General features: G+C 47.8%; 4 protein-coding genes across 7 annotated transcripts; 3 read left to right on the top strand and 1 right to left on the bottom strand.

Annotated features, from left to right (window-relative positions):
- Window positions 1-92: 92 nt before the first annotated feature.
- Window positions 93-5,217, bottom strand: Ir7c (Ionotropic receptor 7c). Of its 4 annotated transcripts, XM_089473288.1 has the most exons (5): window positions 4,083-5,217; window positions 3,843-4,012; window positions 3,461-3,626; window positions 2,324-3,395; window positions 93-1,970 (listed from the first exon to the last, which is right to left on the bottom strand). In XM_089473288.1, exons 4-5 carry the CDS (start codon window positions 3,317-3,319, stop codon window positions 942-944), a joined length of 2,025 nt encoding a protein of 674 aa, XP_089329414.1. In that variant the 5' UTR covers window positions 3,320-3,395; window positions 3,461-3,626; window positions 3,843-4,012; window positions 4,083-5,217; the 3' UTR covers window positions 93-941. The 4 variants fall into 4 exon arrangements, with proteins under 4 accessions (XP_089329414.1, XP_089329413.1, XP_017870009.1 ...); XM_089473287.1 differs by having other exon boundaries at window positions 3,843-5,217; XM_018014520.2 differs by lacking the exon at window positions 3,461-3,626 and having other exon boundaries at window positions 3,843-5,217.
- Window positions 5,218-5,912: 695 nt separating this feature from the next.
- LOC108620109 (defective chorion protein, FC177 isoform) lies at window positions 5,913-11,882 on the top strand. The gene is made up of 4 exons (XM_018016982.2): window positions 5,913-6,339; window positions 6,726-9,327; window positions 9,382-9,671; window positions 10,293-11,882. The coding sequence occupies exons 1-4, from the start codon at window positions 6,142-6,144 to the stop codon at window positions 11,880-11,882; spliced, it is 4,680 nt and encodes a 1,559-aa protein (XP_017872471.2). The 5' UTR covers window positions 5,913-6,141.
- A 5-nt stretch (window positions 11,883-11,887) lies between these two features.
- On the top strand, window positions 11,888-12,787 carry LOC149267808 (defective chorion protein, FC125 isoform-like). Its single transcript, XM_089473192.1, has 2 exons — window positions 11,888-11,895; window positions 12,016-12,787. The coding sequence occupies exons 1-2, from the start codon at window positions 11,888-11,890 to the stop codon at window positions 12,713-12,715; spliced, it is 708 nt and encodes a 235-aa protein (XP_089329318.1). The 3' UTR covers window positions 12,716-12,787.
- Window positions 12,788-13,646: 859 nt separating this feature from the next.
- Ir7b (Ionotropic receptor 7b) lies at window positions 13,647-16,495 on the top strand. The gene is made up of 3 exons (XM_018016990.2): window positions 13,647-14,648; window positions 15,066-15,323; window positions 15,518-16,495. The coding sequence occupies exons 1-3, from the start codon at window positions 13,815-13,817 to the stop codon at window positions 16,316-16,318; spliced, it is 1,893 nt and encodes a 630-aa protein (XP_017872479.1). The 5' UTR covers window positions 13,647-13,814; the 3' UTR covers window positions 16,319-16,495.
- The last annotated feature ends 660 nt before the right edge of the window (window positions 16,496-17,155 follow it).

The raw sequence follows: 17,155 nt of genomic DNA, 5'->3' as shown, positions 1-17,155 counted from the left end.
GATAAAGGATTCATTGCAGCAGATATCATAAATAATATGATATGGGGGTTCGATTCAATCAATTTTTACGTGGTAATATGAATATAGTCTACATATATTTTAGATCAATAAATCACGCTTAAAGACGATTGATTGATTAGAAATACATTTACATATTTAGATAACCAGATATATGTAAATACAAATATAATATAATATAATAATAAGTAGCAAAGCAACTGTATCTAATTGATCAACAATTTTTAGCCAAGTATCAATATGTTTGAAGATGCATTATAGTTAAGCTGCAATGTTCCCTAAGTTGCAATGTAGATAGCCTATATATAGTATTGATAAGATTGAACTGTGTGAGAATATAGATTCATTGCAAGTTAATGCACTATCTAGATAAAGCACAATCATAAATAAGTTACAATTTAGATGTGTTCAACTGTAGAGAAGTTGTATGCAATGTAGTTAAGCTAAGATATAGATACGGTAAATTGTAGATAAGTTACAATATAGATATGCTTAGGGAGAGTTAATCTACGTTATATTGTAGATATGTAGATAAGTTACAATATAGATATGCTTAAGGAGAGTTAATCTATCATTTGAGTAAGCTAAATTTACAATAAAGATCATGTGCTACATACATACATCAATTACAAAGTATATAAGTTACAATGTAGTTATGTTATATGAAGCTCATGTTAAGTTGCTGAGTGGATAAGTTATAATTAAGTTAATTACAATGCACACAAATTAAAAGAGAGATAAGTCTTCTGCAGATAAGTTACAATTGGTATAAGTTACATTTTAGTTAAGACACAACACTGTTAAGTTAACATGTAGATAAGTTCATTGCAGTTGAGTGATTACATTGCAATTAAATTAATATCTAGATAAGTTACAAAGCAAATGAGAGGCAAACTTCTCTATTTCTTTCAGTGGCTGCCGCTTTAGACCATATAGCGATTGGCCGCATTCATGAGTCGACGCAAACGCGGTCGCTGCGGCTGAGCGGCGCGCAGTTCGAGCAGAAAGACGATAATGGCCAGCAGGTGCATCAATCCAAAGCTGCCAAAGAGGCCACCCAGCTGCCAGAGGCTGAGTTTGGTGGGCTCACGGTTGCGCATGTTGACTATGTGCTCGATCCGGTCCAGATACATGCGACGAAAGCGGTCCACCAGGCCCGAGGACATCATGTTGATCAACAGCTTATTGATGCGTTGCTTCAGATACGAGTGCGGACGCATGTAAAGGGTCATCGGGGCAGTTAGCATGGGATTACGAAGCATGGTGAGACGCGGCTTCTTGGGTCCGGAGTCCATATCGAATCGGGATGCGGTTGGTCTCAGCAATGGCACCACAAATTGCGCCTCGGCATTGTCGCGTAGCTGCACGAGCGATTCCTCCAGCCGGGGAATGAGCACAACTCGCTCCTGACTGACCAGCTCTCGGAACACTGGCTTGAGTGCAGGCAGCATATGGAACTCGAACTTCTTGTCCAGCACCTCAGCCAGTGTGCGCAGTGGTGCACGCACCCGTGCATCCTGTAGCAATATGTACATCTCGCCCGTGTAAGCGACACGCAGCACCAGCGTCTCGAGCAGCCACATGGCTAGCAGGAAACGGGCGAAATTTCGACGTGGCGGATGCATGTGAATGCCACCAAACAACGTGCTCCACAGCTCCGTGGCAGGCCGTCGATTGTTCTCGCCCAGCACAAAGCGACGCAATCGCGGCACACTCAACAACTGAAGCATTGTAATCAGCGTCAGGCCGGTCAGAATGCTCGTCAACAGGCAAATCCACGTGATGTAACCGAGCGGTTTGGTCAGCCTCTCTAGCGGCGTCAGCGGACGGCCTCCAGGCACACACAGCACAATGGGGAAGCTGGTGTACGAGATGCTCGGCAGCATATACATGGCGCGCTCCTTGTTGTACATGTATGAGACGAAGGTAATGTTCGCCAAGCCATCAACGATCTGCAATTGTGGAGAGTTAATAGTTATCGTCTATCGTTTTATCGACTTTGATTAGGGAAGTAGATCGATTTCCTATCGTGTGTGGCAGTTATAAGTAAAAGTATTGTCACGATCGATAGTTATCGGAATTGTTCTTTATGGTTCTTGTTTTCAGTTAGTGCTATAAACGTACATACAATTTCGATCATAGTCGCTTTTTAAAGAGTTTAAGGCCTATCGATTTATCGATTTCTATCAAAATCAATTTCAGACTATTGTCACACATGCGTTTATCGATACAAACTGCAAGCTTTTTTATGTATTCAAATCGATATCATGAATGTTATCGATTGCCTTCGAGACCTTTGACTCACCATCTTCATAGCGCCTGTTAGTGTGCCATTAGGATGGACAATGCCACGATCCCCATTGGGCTCCTTCACCAATGTAACTGCAAAGTTCATGCGCTCGGCCAGCAATTGGTAAATCCTGCCCTCGATACCCAACAGACGCTGCACATCAGTCAGATTGCTGTTGTCATCGATGATGACAAATGGACGGTGCTGAAAGGTGACGGTGACCAGCTTGCAGCCATGCATATCATTTACTTTGCTGTCAAAGAAACGAACGCTGTTCTCCAAATGAATGATCGGCGGAGCACCCAGGCTGCCCTGGAAGGTGGCATAGTGCACGGGTTCCGATGACTGACAGCGATGCGGACGGTATGGATAGTAGTTGTACACCTGGATGGTGCCATTCTGCCGATTGGCCAGCAGCACATTTACGTTGATCACGTAGATGGCAAGGAGGCGTTGAAAGATTTTGTAAATGACGCTAAGGCGCCCGGTCTCCTCGCCCGTATACACGATGCAATAGTAGCCATTGCGCTTGTAGAAGCTGCCCGGCTGCATCAGATGCCGCTCCAGACGTAAATACGTGGCCCAGCTATCGAGCAGAAACAGTCCCGTGTCCCTGCCCAGAACTCCACTTGGTGGCGCCTGCGGTGCGTCTTCGGCCAGCGACTCGTCGGTAACGATGCCCTCGTTCTGCAGCAAAAACTTAATGCGCCCGGCAGCTGAGGCCAGACGCAGCACAGCATCAGTGAGATCATTGTGCAGGTCACGGCTCGATTCCCGCCTGGCGAAATTCATGATTGAGAGCGGCTTGCTGGAGTCGCTGGCATAGTGGCTGTTAATCGTCCAAACCACTGCGTATATTAGCGTTATGTTATGAATCGATTGCACCGACTCGCTCGACAACATGCTGAACCGCAAATGAGCCAGCCAAGTGTCCTCAGTTAACTGTCCACGATGGCCAACGTCCATTGCCGATGCTTTTAGTCGTTGCATGCGCACCTTATCGCGGCACATTATCTGCCCAATTGTATTTAAATGGATGTGCCATCAGTTAAAAAGTCGTTGGCCAAATTGCAGTCACATGCGACATCTGAAAAAAACAATAACAACATTACATATACTTAGTTTATAAATTGTTTACAAATTGCGATTTACTTTGCGATACTTTGCTTCTTTTTTCTCAAAACAGATCGTTAGCTTTGAATTGGGTGGCAGTGTGACCAATATACTTATTGGCTGCTTCTTTACCAAATTTCCTTGTCTGGGTGACCATAAATAATATTGCTTCATTTTAATATGCAGCCTTTCGATATTCAAATAGCTGGCAAATGTAAAATGTAAATGTGCAAAATAAAATTAGTTAAATAATATATTGCAAATTAAGTTGATTCCGCTTCGAACTGTTTTTGTCAGTGTGACCAGCACGTGTTCTCATTTTGTGGACTAAATTCATAAGAGTGACCACACTTGAAAATGCTAATGGGCATTTTTTTTTTTGGAATTTGTCTTTTCTTATTTCTCATTTAGTTTTGTTTACCTGGTTTTGTTTTGTCTTGCAATGACTAATTAACAAAGAAACTGCAGCGATGCAACAATTGTTCGTGTCGCAACACACTTTACAGATCGCTGACCGTATTTTATGAACTCGTTTCCAATACAACTGTAATATTGCAGCAGTTTCGTGCTGATCTAAGCAGACGCCCGCAACTGAAGAATAAAAACAAAATAAATACTGGTTCATACACGAATTTTATTCTTATTTTGTACTACAACATACGACGATGGAGTTAAAAGTCCATTGCAGCGCTTAGCTCAGCATTGATGCACTTTGTTCGCTTTTTAGCTCGGTGACACACATTCACGATAAGGCAGTCTACGCTGTGAGAATTTTCTGCCCAACTCCTAAAGCACCAAAAACGGTTACGCTCATAATGAGAGATGGACCAAAGCAACAAACGCAATAATGCAGAGGAAATAGAAATATATTTTGTGATGTATGCACATGACTTTTATTTAAAACTATATATTTCACTTTGACACATATGGAATTCCAATTTTATGTATGTCCAGTGCCAGGTAGACTTTCAAAACACTTTGATATTATATTAAATTTTGACTTATAAAGCTTAGTCGTCAAAAGAAAACAAGCTTTATATATCGAATGAGATCGGAGTTAGATTTTTCAGTGTAATTTGCATGCTTCATGCTGTCATCTGTATGCTATATTTGATATCAGCACGTACCGATGAGTGTTGAGTAAAAAAATTAGTATGCTGGGTCACACTTTTCTCAACGGTCGTAAAACGCGAGATAAAACCGGTAAAGAAATGTCTCGCACAGCTTCCGGATTGACGCAAATCGTAGACAAAATAATTTCAAAATGCCAGATAAGACACTAATTGGAAACCTTTTGGAGCTCTGCATTTGTTTTCAGTGTATCAGAATTTGCGCTGATTCCACGAAAAATTGCTCATCAGCAAATTGTTAAGCCAAGGTTTTTCTTCATACATGTATTTTTTTTTTTTTTTTTTTATTCTGTCTGTTTTTGTTTTTGGTTATATTTATTTATTGTGCTGCGCCGGCTGCTGCAAAAGTCGCAGCTGCAGTCTTTGATTACCCTGTACAATTATTAATTTTAAGCTCTATCGATGCGTTCTTAATCAACTTTAATTTTGTTAATTCTCTAATACATTTTAAAGTCAATATTGTAAGATTTACTTTTCTTCTTCTTAAAAGGCATCGATGTGTCATCGGAATCTATTTTATATCAGAATATCGTACATCGATTTTCTATCGATATGTAATCGGAATCTATTTATTTTTTATTTATCTATTTATTTATCTTACATCGATTTGTTATCGATACGTTATCGGAATCTATTTGATATCGGAATATCGTGCGTCGATTTATTATCGATGTATCGGAATATCGTACATCGGTTTTACATCGATAGGTCAGCGGAATCTATTTAGTATCGGAATATCGCGCATCGATTTGATATCGATATGTCATCGGAATATATTTAATATCGGAATATCGTACATCTATTTGTTATCGATATATCATCGGAATCTATTTAATATCGGAATATCTTATTCGATTTGTTATCGATATGTCATCGGAATCTATTTAATATCGGAATATCGTACATCGATTTGTTATCGATATGTCATCGGAGTCTATTTTATATCGGAATATCGTACATCGAATTTATATCGATATGTCATCGGAATCTATTTAATATCGGAATATCGTACACTTAGCCCATATATGTTTAGCGTCTATTCGGTATGTTGATTTATTAATATCTGTAATTCGAATTGATATATTGAAATTGATATCTCTTGTAGTTTAGTATTTATTACTTTCCTCCTTTGCCCTTGACCTACATTTGTATACGTAACTCCCCATAGCATTCGCATTTGTTTACAGGGTATCTTAACGTTGTTCACTTTCCATTTGAAGACTCTATTCTTGTTAGTTGTCTTTTTGTGGCACACGGAAACGAAATCGAAATGCAATGGCAAATATTTTTTGGTGTCAAAGCCGGGGGGCGTGGCCTGCCACCTCGCGATGCGTGCAAAAAGCAGCGCAGCTCTACAGCACGATTCGGCGACGTCGACAATTTTGGTCTGCTGCTGCTGCGCCGCCGCCGCCGCCGACGACGACCAGGTATTCTATATGGGCCAGCGTTGGAGCGTTTGGAACGTCAGTTGCCGTTCGACGCTCAAGCGAAAGTGCTCTGGAATAAGTGAAAGTGACAGTGGCGAGTGCAAAGTGCGAAGTGCGAAGTGCGGGCTATATACAAATAGAAAATAGGATATACGTCTTAAGGATGCGTTTGTTGAGTTTAACGCTGCTGCTGCTAGGCGGCGCATTGTGCAGCGCCCAGGATGCGCAGCCGGGTGCCACCGTTGTCAGCGGCCCCGAGGCAGCTGCTGCCGTCGATAGCTTGACCCAGGGCGACACTAAGGGTGATGCGACAAATGCCACCACTGCGCCGGCCAAGCTGCAGATACCCAGCCAAGATCAGGTTAGTAAACCCAAATACCAGGATGCAAATGGGCGAGACTTGAACTATCGATAAGTCTAGAAAAGGACTAGAAAGACTAGACAATCTCAATAGAACTAATGTATACGTAAGCAAATACGTTTTTCTCTTTATGTCTAGACACTTTAACATTAAATTTCTATAGGAACAATCAGTTTAATACTTAGTTATAGGAAGATTGCGATTTGTTGGTTATAATTATGATTTTAGCTAATTTTCGTCCAGTTCAATTTTCTAATCCTTTCTCCTTTTCTTCTTTTTATGTTTTCGTCCTTGACCCGCTCTCTCTCTCCCTCTTTCTCTTGTATCCCTGTCCTACCATCATTTCCTCTCTCTCTCTCTCTCTCTGTCATTCCACCCACTTGTAGATTCTCGCTCAGATGCCACCCGTTACGCTACCTCACAGTGGCATTCCCACAGTGGATGCCTTCTATTTCATGTTCCCAGCTTTGAGCAGCCTCTTGCGTTGGGGCAGCCTCTTTCCGGCGCAGACTCTGCTCGGCGCCGTGCCGGACAATCTGCAGGCATCTCCCTCCAAGGTGGTGCTGGTCCTAGCCGATGATGCGAATGGTCACAAGTCACGTGTAACGCGTCAGGATGCAGCTCCTGCTGCTCCTGCACCACCTGCCCCAGCTCCGCCAGGAGCGCTGAATGGCGCGGCTATGTTGCAGCAAATGCAGCAAATGCTTGGCCAGATGCCGCCGCCGAATCTTGCCCAGATGGTCCCGCCGAATCTTGCTCAGATGATGCCCCGACCACCCGCCGGCTGGCTGCCGGACGGCTTCAGCCTGGGCCAAATGCCCCCACTGCCGGACAACTTCAATCTCGGGCAGATGCCGCCAATGCCGGATGCCTTCAATCTAGGCCAGATGGCGCCCGTTATGCAGAGCTTTGGACTGCCAACACTCGACGGCCTGCTCGGCCAGGCACCCGCTGCGACCACGACCACACCAGCTCCACCCGCAGCCAAGCCCGCGGATGAGCCGGCAGCACCGGCGCCGGCACCTGCTGGCCCGACGCTTGGCCAGGCTCCACCACCGGGATTCGGATCGTTCTTCGATGGCAGCAACAACCTGTTGGGCAGCGCCTTGAGCGGTATACCCGGAGCCCCGACCCCGGATTCGTTCATGGCCGGACTACGTCAGTTCTTGCCGGGCAGCAGTGCCCAGGCCTCGGACATATCGGAGGTGCGTGTCAAACCGGAGCACCACGACAGCATCAACTATCGGGCGCCACAGCAGACGCAGGCGCAGCTGGCTCAGCTGAAGATTAAGTCAGCGCTACAGATGGAGCAGGAGAAGCAGCAAGTGCCGTTGCTCTGGTTCCGTATGCCCAGCAAGCAGGAGAACGAGGAGGAGCAGGGCAATGGCAAGACCACGGATCGTGCTCAAATCGAGTCCAAGCTGGAGGCCTTCGAGCGCCAGGTAATCGAAGAACTGCAGCAGCTGCAGCAGATTGAGCGACTGGCACGCGAGATGCGCGCCCATGCCCAAGGTGAGTCGGCAAGGAACGGCGCCTCCTACAAGCTGCGCTACCCCCTGAGCCGCACGCCAGTCCACAAGATCACCCGAGCTGACATTGAGCGTGCCCTACGGGACGACTATGTGCGCCGCCTGCTGAGCAGGGAGATGCAGCGCAGAACCTATACCAAGCGCCAGATTATGACTGGACAGCAGCCGCAGACCCTGTCCAAGGAGGACATCGTCAAGGTAATGGCCTACGCCTATCGCATGGCCGCTGAGAATGCCGAACGGAAGGCCAAGGAGCAGCAGCAGTCGCAGCAGATGCTGCAGCAGATGCAGCAACAGAATCCCATGATGATGCGCCAGTGGGCGGAGGGTGAGGCCAAGGCTAAAGAGCAGCAGCAGTCGCAGCAGATGCTGCAGCAGATGCAGCAACAGAATCCCATGATGATGCGCCAGTGGGCGGAGAGTGAGGCCAAGGCCAAAGAGCAGCAGCAGTCGCAGCAGATGCAGCAGCAGATGCAGCAACAGAATCCCATGATGATGCGCCAGTGGGCGGAGAGTGAGGCCAAGGCCAAAGAGCAGCAGCAGTCGCAGCAGATGCAGCAGCAGAATCCCATGATGATGCGCCAGTGGGCGGAGAGTGAGGCCAAGGCTAAAGAGCAGCAGCGCCAATGGATGCAGGAGCAGACCATGCCACAGCAAGAAAACGCCCAAATGATGCGACAGTGGTCGGAGGAGCAGGCAAAGGCACAGCAGCAGCAACAGATGCGTCAATGGAGCGAGGATCAAGCAAAGGCGCAACAGGCTAAGGAGCAGGAGGCACAACAGCAGATGCGCCAATGGGTGGACGAACAGGCTAAAGCACAAAACTCACAGCAGCAGACACCCATGGTAATGCAGCAACCGAGTGCCCCAATGATGCGTCAGTTTATGGTAGCGCAGAAAGCCCCTGAGCAATTCCAAATGCCCATGACGATGCAGCCGCAGGGACACATGATGATGCGACAGTGGACAGAGGCCCAGACCCAGGAGCAGCAGCAGCGCCAATGGATGGAACAGCAGGCAAAGGCGCAGCAGGACATGCAGCAGCGTGCGTGGTCGGAGGATCAGGCCAAGGCGCAAAGGGAACAGGACTCAGCGCTCCAGACACCCATGATGCGGCAATCCACCGAGGATCAGGCCAAGGCGGCGCAGCAGCAGCAACAGGAGCAACAACGTCAATGGGCCGAGGGTCAAGCCAAGGCACAGCAGGATATGCAGCAGCGTCAGTGGACCGAGGAACAGATCAAGGCACAGGAAAAGCAAACCTCCGAGAAGAGCATGAATCAGGCAGCCGAGCGGCAGTGGGCGGCTGAGAAGATGCTGGCTATGCAGCAGCAACAGCAGCAGCAGCAGATGGATCAACAACAAATGGAGCAGCAACAGCCGCAAATCGATGCCGATGGAATGCTGGGAGAGGCGAAACCGCAAATGCCCGAAAACGCCGGCCAGGCACGACACAAAGGTAATCTCTTTGGCGTATTCCGCAGTACCGATCTTAACCTCTCGCCACAAACAGTGGATATACTTGGCCTGGGTGGGGATCACCGCAAGAAATCCAAGTCCAAGTCGGCGCCCACCATCATCAACTACTACCATAATACGCCGTCAGCTAGCTATGCACCGGCCTACGGTCCAAGTTACGGACATGCGCATAGACCCAGCTACGGCACCAGCTACGGCGGTGGCGGCTACGGCGGTGGCGGCTACGGCGGTGGTGGCTACGGCTCCAATGCATATGGTGGGTATCGGGCGGCTGTGGGTAACGACGAGATCGACTCCATGCTGCGCCAGCATAACACCATGATGGTAAGTTTAACCCTAGACAAGACAATCGCTAGAAGGGACTATCGGAAAACTACGGCTCAGTTATGGGAGTCTTAAGTTCAACCTAAGCTAATGAAGAAAACATTAAATGAAATCCAGGATAGAAAGAGAGACCCTTGAACCAGCTTCATGAGATCCAATGGCCATATGAGAGAAGTCCCTTAGCTTTGACCTATGAGCTGGAAGAGGTCCGCTCAGGAAATTTCGAGCTTGTTGAAGCCTTCGCTTTGGAAATTTTACAGCTATGATTAGAACTGCAGCTCAGGAATTTCACTGAGAGAAGTTCCAGTCTTTCCCAGGGTGCGAAAAGCTGAAATCTAGGAAGGAACTTTCACTGCGAAAGCCTTAAAGTCTTTAGGTCATGTGTATAGCTAGGGAATTCCGGAATCAAGTCCCGACAAGCCGTTGCCTTCGTTATATATAGACAGAGTTCAATTAGTTTTAAGCTAAGCCACGCACACTCACACACATACGCACAGCATACGCCCACATACATTAACACACACACCGACACCCATGTAGTTGGCTTCATATCATTCACATTTCTCCATCTTCTTCCACGCCCGCTGTTCCTCATTGTCATTAACAGGCGACGCATTTCAGGCAATAAAACCCAACGAGCAGAAGGAGCGGCAGGATGAGCAGATGATCACCACTATTACCACCACGAACAGCAACAGCAACAGCAACAACAACAACAACTACAACCACAACCACAACAACGACACTAGCTCGGGCACGCCCCCATCCCTGCCGAACGGCGATCATCGCATACAGAAAAGGTTAGCAAATAGTTTAAGCAATTCCTCGCCAGCTTTGCATGCCGGCGGCTGCGGCTGCGGCAGCGCTCACTGCGCCTGCGGCAGCAGCTGTCGTTGCGCCAGCCGAGCCAGTCCTGGCGGCTGCTCCTGTGCCAGAGCACAGCGCAGCAGGAGCCGGCGTAACGCCGAATATGGCACGCTGGAGACCATCGATGAGAGTTCGCTGAATGCTCTGCGCAAGGAGTACAAGCTGGGCCTGAAGGAGATCACACTGAGCCCGGATGAGGATCCGGCGGAGGCGCTGATGCGCTACAATGCGGCCTCAGTGCGCGAGGCGCTGGAACGTGCCAGCCAGGAGCCGCTGGAGATAAGCAGCGAACAGCTGGCAGCTGGTGAGACGGTCGCCACTCCGCCGGAGGAATACGTCACGGAGTCAACGACAGCTGCCACGCCCACAAGGCAAAGTGTAACTGAGAAGGCGCAAATGGATGAGGCGAGCAGCGAGCGCTCGCAAATGCGCGCAGAGCTGGCGGCGACACGAATCGAATTCAAGAAGCTCTACGGCCTGATCGAAAGCCTCAAGGAGCAGCTGACCAAGGCGGAGCAACGGTTACGGGATTGCCGGCAAGTGGAGGCAACCAGCACGAGCAGCAGCACCAGTAGCACGACTAGCACCACAACCACCACCAGCACCACCACCACAGAGAAGCCGCCAAATGCCGAGCACTGGGAACGTCTGCTGGCCAGCAAAGGCTACGATACCAACTATTTGTCCAAGACGCACGAGCAGCAATATGCCCAGGGCGACCACCTGGATCTATCGAAACCCGACAGCAATGGCTCTGGCGACTACAGCTACCAAGAGCTGCAGCCCTACGATACGGATAACAAATCGAAGCGTGCCACAGGCTCCAGCAGCACCACGGAGCCTTCGGCTGGGGCGCTGCATCAGGCACAGCTGTTGAATGCGGCGCTGCATGCCAATGCCATCAAGGACACCGAAACGGAGGCTGGCTCAAATGAGGGGGCTGACACGACCACGCCCCATCCCTATGCGCTGCGCGGTAAATTTGTGCGCAGGCGCAGCACACGGCTGGGATTGCGTACGACGCGCCAAGCGAAGGTAACGAAGGCCAGCGGCAGGGCGCCCAAGGAGCTATCGCTGTTGCGCGAGCGCAGTACGAAGCTCGATCAGCTGATCGATGTGCTAAACGAACTCCTTCGTTTGCAGCTCCAGCGTGAAAAGGCGTTTGCCCAGATGGCCGGCAGCAATCGAGTCCCAAACAGCAACCCCACCAACCCAACCAGCTCCACCCGTCGCCCCAGCAAATACTCAAAGCGTTTGCGCCGCCGCCGCAAGCAGCGCCCAAGCAACAGCAGCAGCAGCAGCAGTAGCAGCTACATCTCATCATCATCATCATCCGCTAATTGAGCACAATGCAAATGTGTATCAATAACATAAACATTAATATTAACATTAACGTTAACTTTAACATTAACATTAACATTACCATTCACTAATTTAGCTTAATTTCATTTCGTTCACTTTCATTTGCATCAAACAGTCCATCAACAGCATCCACATCAACATCAACATCCACATCATCATCCACATCGAATGTTAACGAAACTGTTGGCTCCACAATTGGCTTCAAAGAGGGCCTGCTCCGTCCGTATATGGGTCTGCTGCCCGTGGCCCAGCCAAACGATCCCTGGAACCAGAAGCCGTACGATCCACACTATCCTCTATACAGCGGCGGCGGCAGCTATGAGGCGTATCTGAGACCACGACGAGATACGCACATCATGGCGCGCACGCAGCAGCTGCTCACGCCCGGCATGCTGGAGCGCCTGTTGCGCATTAAGGCGGAGTTTCAGCGCCGGTTTCCCCATCTCTATCAGGGCATGCTCAATCATCATACGAATCAGACGCGTGTGGTTGTCAAGCCGCCGCTTTTGGTGCGTCTGTCCAGCAGCAGGGCGAGGGGAAAGGATGAGCCTGTCTATGAGCTTGGCGCCGCCGAACGTGGCCTCTTTGACGAGACGGAGGAGGAGGAGCAGGAGTCGGAGGACCCGGAGCTGGACAATGCGATGCGAACGACCACGGAGAAGAACAAGTCAAATCGACGCATCGCCAAGAAGGACGACCTTGATGACGAGGTGGACTACTTTCATTTCGAGGATGACGATGACGATGTCGCTAACGATAACGATAACGATAACGATAATGATGATGATAACGATACTGATATTATTGATGATTAGCTAAAAGTTATTTGAATTATGTATGTACACCCAATTAAAAGAAGCACTTTACAAAAATGTAGAAAATGATAAGCTTTGACTTTTAATTGCCGATAGGCGTTGCGAGAGCACCGTTAATCATTGCACATAGAGCCAGCCAGGGCGAGAGAGAGAGAGAGAGAGAGAGAGAGAGAGAGAGAGAGAGAGAGACAGCAACAGTAGGCGCCTGCTCAGCAGTTAGCTTTGCCTTTTGCACTAGAGGCAATTGTCTGTGCCCCGGCTGACTCATGGGGAATCCATTTAATGCTGATTTAATAAACATGTGTCAGCGTAGCAATCCATACAAATCTATGTATGTATGTATGTATGTGTGTGTGTGTGTATATTTACCAAACCCTTGAGGCGTATTCTCATCTGATTGGCTCAATTACCCAATTACTGAGTTGAAATCGATTTAATGCATTAATGGACATTCTTCGACTACGTCGCAATGCCTGTGGCTTTATATGTATGTTCTGCATTTATAATCTTTATTTAGAATTGTTAAAGGTTTCTTCTTATGTTGTGCTATTTTGATCTACTGGTTCTATTTGTTTAAATCTTTTTAGTTTCCCCAATTATGTTTGGTATTTTTTTAATGGCTCAGGCTTCATTTCTGTTACCGATTGTTGAATTTCCTTGATGATGATGTATCTGATAATGATAAGAACAAATTGAGATGACTTATAAATACAAATAATTAAGTATTTATAATTCATCTCAGTTTATTCTTCATTTATTTTTATCTGCCAAGCATTGTTTACTCAGCGTATTCATCGCTTTTGGTATTTTTTAGTGGTTAACTCGATAGTGCGTGGATCGTCATTTCGATAACCACTAATCGATTGAAATTAAATGAGACAATTTTTTAACGGCTTGCCTTGTTGTGTAATTGTGACAATCAGATAAATGCTAATCATGAAGCAAGGGGTAGCATTTCGAATTATTAAACATGCCCTGTGCCTATTAGCTGTCCATTAAATATATTTCCCTGGAGTCGGCGAATCAAGAACAAGAACAAGAACAGGAACAAGAACAAGGCAAACCCATTGGATGTCAGTTGCAGCTCACAAGCCGAGAAATGCGGCTAACTGTTTGTCTTCTGTTCAGTTTGGCGTTGCTGCTGCCGCTGCCGCAATGTCACGCGACACTGGTGATGCAGATGGAGACAACCTCAAGGTTGAAGTCGCTGTCGCTGGCAATGGCCCAGGTGCTGCAACAGTCGGAGATGTCGCACAGCCAGACGCTTTACGTTCACTTGAAGTACAGCTCGCTGACGGCTCGGTCGCCGCTGCTGGAGCTGTTGGGTGGCGTGTTGATGGCATTGCCAGCCGCAGCGCCGCAACCGCGCTACCTGTTCCAGCAGAGGGTCCTGTCGTACAGGCCGTATAGGCATGCTGTGCTGTTGCTGGTGGAGGATCTGCGTGCACTGCAGCGCCTCTACGAACAGCTGGGCGCAACGAGCGATTTGTCCTATACGCTCATCTATATGCTGGATCCGCAGCCGGAGCTGGTCATGAAGCTGCTGTGGAACCGCAGCGTGCTGAAAGCAGGCCTGCTGGTGTTCGACGGACAGGACCTGCTGCTGCTCAGCTATTTTCCGTACAGTGCGAATCACGGCTGTCGGCGTGTCCGTGCCAGTGTTGTGAATCGATTTGACGGCAAGCTGGGTGCTTGGGAGCTCGACGAATATTTCCCAGCCAAGCTGGACAACTTCTTTGGCTGCACTTTGACCTGCGCCACGTGGCCGGACATGCCGTATTTGGTGAGACGCGATGATGGCACCTTCCTGGGCATCGAGGGCGAACTGCTGCAGTTCATGGCCGATAATTTGAACTTTTCCGTCGGCCTCTACTGGCTGAACGAGTCGCAAGTGCGTGAGACTTTCGATGAGTCCGGCTGGGTGTTCGAGAAGGTGCGTATACGTGATATTTATAAGTGAACAAATACTAAAAGGATGGTTTGCCGTAGCTTCGGGTTTCTATTTCGGTTGAAGGAAAACCAGTGCTGAAAACTTCTGTTGGACATTTTTTGGTACAGTCGAGTCTCGATAGTTTCAGCCCCACTAAATCGAAAATCGTTCATTCTCGATAAGTCTCGATACTTTAAATTTCTTTGTAAATCGAATTATGGGGACTCGACTGCACTAGCACTGGGGTATTTTATTTGGTATTATAAAATTAAATTAAATTTTGTTCGGTATTTCTTTATAATAATCTTAATTGGCGGTACTCGCTGTAAATATGAAGCATTATTTGGTATTTATAAAATATAATTAAAATATTTTGGTATATATTTCAGTATTATTTTAGTCATTTTATTTGGCTTACAGATCTTTAGTAAAGCGGAATATGCTCTGGGTGGCTTCCACTATAAGCCCAACGAGCGGGATGAGGTGCCCTATTCGCAGTCGAGATACTACTTCATGAGCCACATTATGCTGGTGACCAATCTGCCTAGTGCTTACTCGGCCTATGAGAAACTGGCATTTCCTTTTGATCCCGCTCTGTGGCGGGCCATCGCGCTGGTCCTAGCGCTGGGCTATTTCGTAGTTTGGCTATTGAACCGATTTGCGAAGAAGATGCCGCAGGTAAAATATATTACATAGAAGATAACTTACAATCAATATTTATAGTTACATATGTTTATGTCTATACAAATAGTGAGGTTAAGTTAAGAAATGTTTTAGGTTATGTTATAGTGTTTTTGGTTATGTTAATCAAGGTTAGATTTATTGAACAAATGTCTATTTACAAACATGTTTTCCTTTCAACTCTACCACAGCATCCGTATTACCAGCTGCTGCTGCTGACCATAGGCGGAAATCTGTTGTCCCGGCAACTGCCGCAGCGCGTATCGCTGCGCCTGCTGCTGGTCACGTGGCTGCTGTGCACCCTGGTCATACGCAGCGCCTACCAGTCGGGCATGTACCAGATGCTGCGCCAGGACAGGCAGCGCAATCCGCCACAGACTATAGCCGAGGTGCTGGCCCAGAGGTATACGGTTCAGCTGGCGCCTGGCAATGCGCAGCGCTGGATGGAAAGTCTGCCGGAGCTGAAGGATCGGGAGCCGCCGCAGGAGCTGGAGACCAGCGAGCTGCAGTCCTTTGCCGGCCTGGCTGCGCTTAGCGGCAGCGATAAGCGTGTGGCGATCATAACGCCATACGAATACTTCGGCTACTTTCGCAAGGTGCACGCGATGAGTCGCCGACTGCATCTGGTCAGGGAGCGCATCTTCACCCAGCAGCTGGCGTTCAATGTGCGCCGGCACTCGCATCTGGTTGGTGTGCTCAACAAGCAGATTATGCAGGCCCATTCGCATGGCTTCCTCGAGCACTGGACGCGCCAATATGTTAGCGCTGTGGATGAATCCGAGCAGAGCATCGCCCGGATCCCTGCGGTGCCCTACGAGACGCTCAATGGCTATCAGCCGGAGGGCGAAATCGAGCAGCGCGAGGATGAGGCAGTGCAGGCCAAACTATTGGTATTATCCTTCAAGGAGCTGGCCGCCCTCTTCTGGCTAACGCTGTGGGCCCTACTCGGCTCTGTGCTCGTCTTTGGCCTCGAACTGTTGCTGCATAAATAATGCTCGAAATTTATTTTGTGCTAAAACGTTTTAATTAAATTACTTCATAATCCAGCAGTGCACATGCCGAGGAAACGACTCTGGGATACCCTGTCTGCCGTGCCATGGTCTTTGCTTAATATCTGGAATAGTTCAACAGAGAAATTTAATAAATATATAGGGTATATGCCCTACATACCAAATTGTATATCACTTGGCCTTATAGCTGTCGACTTATGTCAATGCGAGGCATACTTAAATAATCGATACTTATCGATATTCCTGACAGATAATGCCATGAGCATTATGCAGTCGTCAAGGCTTCCTTCTGCCGCAACACGCATTTCGCTATCATTTGCCCAATTGGTACAGGGTATAAAAACAAAGCTCTTCCAGCATCGCCCGCTGATAGTTCGCAGCGTTTGCTGCTCGTATCGTAAAAACGCAAAACGTTTTATCTAAAAGCGATAAATTTGCAAAAGAGCGAAAAACGAATACGGAAAACTTACAAACGCGCCACCAAAATCTCAATCCACAAAAAGCACTTGCACACACAGACACCGACACACATAACCCACCCACATGGACATCAATTTTCTCGCCCAATGTATGTGTGTGTGTGTGTGTGTGTGTGTGGGATGGGGATGGGTGTGTGTGTGTGCGCCGAAAAACGCTGCCGAATGCCGTTAGTGATGCGCACAGTCCAACACCCTTTCGAAGCTTCAATTCAACTGATTCGACAGTAATGTTAATGAAAGCGATTGACTGAATGATTGATTGATTGACTGAAAGATTCAGTCTCGGAACATGCAGCCTATAACTATAAGAGCTATGCGATATATGGCTTAGGAAGGGTTT

The sequence above is a fragment of the Drosophila arizonae genome, chromosome X (assembly GCF_054131065.1).
Source record: "Drosophila arizonae isolate 15081-1271.41 chromosome X, UAZ_ARI_1.0, whole genome shotgun sequence".
Taxonomy (NCBI): Eukaryota; Metazoa; Arthropoda; class Insecta; order Diptera; family Drosophilidae; genus Drosophila; species Drosophila arizonae.
Note: the sequence above shows the minus strand (reverse complement) of the source record. Positions and strands in the feature narration are given on the sequence as shown.

Excerpts from the sequence above, each read along its gene's own strand:
- Ir7c (XM_089473287.1), bottom strand. The coding sequence starts at position 3,319 with ATGTGCCGCGATAAGGTGCGCATGCAACGACTAAAAGCATCGGCAATG. Across the intron at positions 1,971-2,323 it reads TAACAGGCGCTATGAAGATG|ATCGTTGATGGCTTGGCGAA; the intron begins GTGAGTCAAAGG and ends CCACAATTGCAG.
- LOC108620109 (XM_018016982.2), top strand. The coding sequence starts at position 6,142 with ATGCGTTTGTTGAGTTTAACGCTGCTGCTGCTAGGCGGCGCATTGTGC. Across the intron at positions 6,340-6,725 it reads AGATACCCAGCCAAGATCAG|ATTCTCGCTCAGATGCCACC; the intron begins GTTAGTAAACCC and ends ACCCACTTGTAG. Across the intron at positions 9,328-9,381 it reads CGGCCAGGCACGACACAAAG|TGGATATACTTGGCCTGGGT; the intron begins GTAATCTCTTTG and ends CGCCACAAACAG.
- Ir7b (XM_018016990.2), top strand. The coding sequence starts at position 13,815 with ATGCGGCTAACTGTTTGTCTTCTGTTCAGTTTGGCGTTGCTGCTGCCG. Across the intron at positions 14,649-15,065 it reads CCGGCTGGGTGTTCGAGAAG|ATCTTTAGTAAAGCGGAATA; the intron begins GTGCGTATACGT and ends TTTGGCTTACAG. Across the intron at positions 15,324-15,517 it reads TTGCGAAGAAGATGCCGCAG|CATCCGTATTACCAGCTGCT; the intron begins GTAAAATATATT and ends ACTCTACCACAG.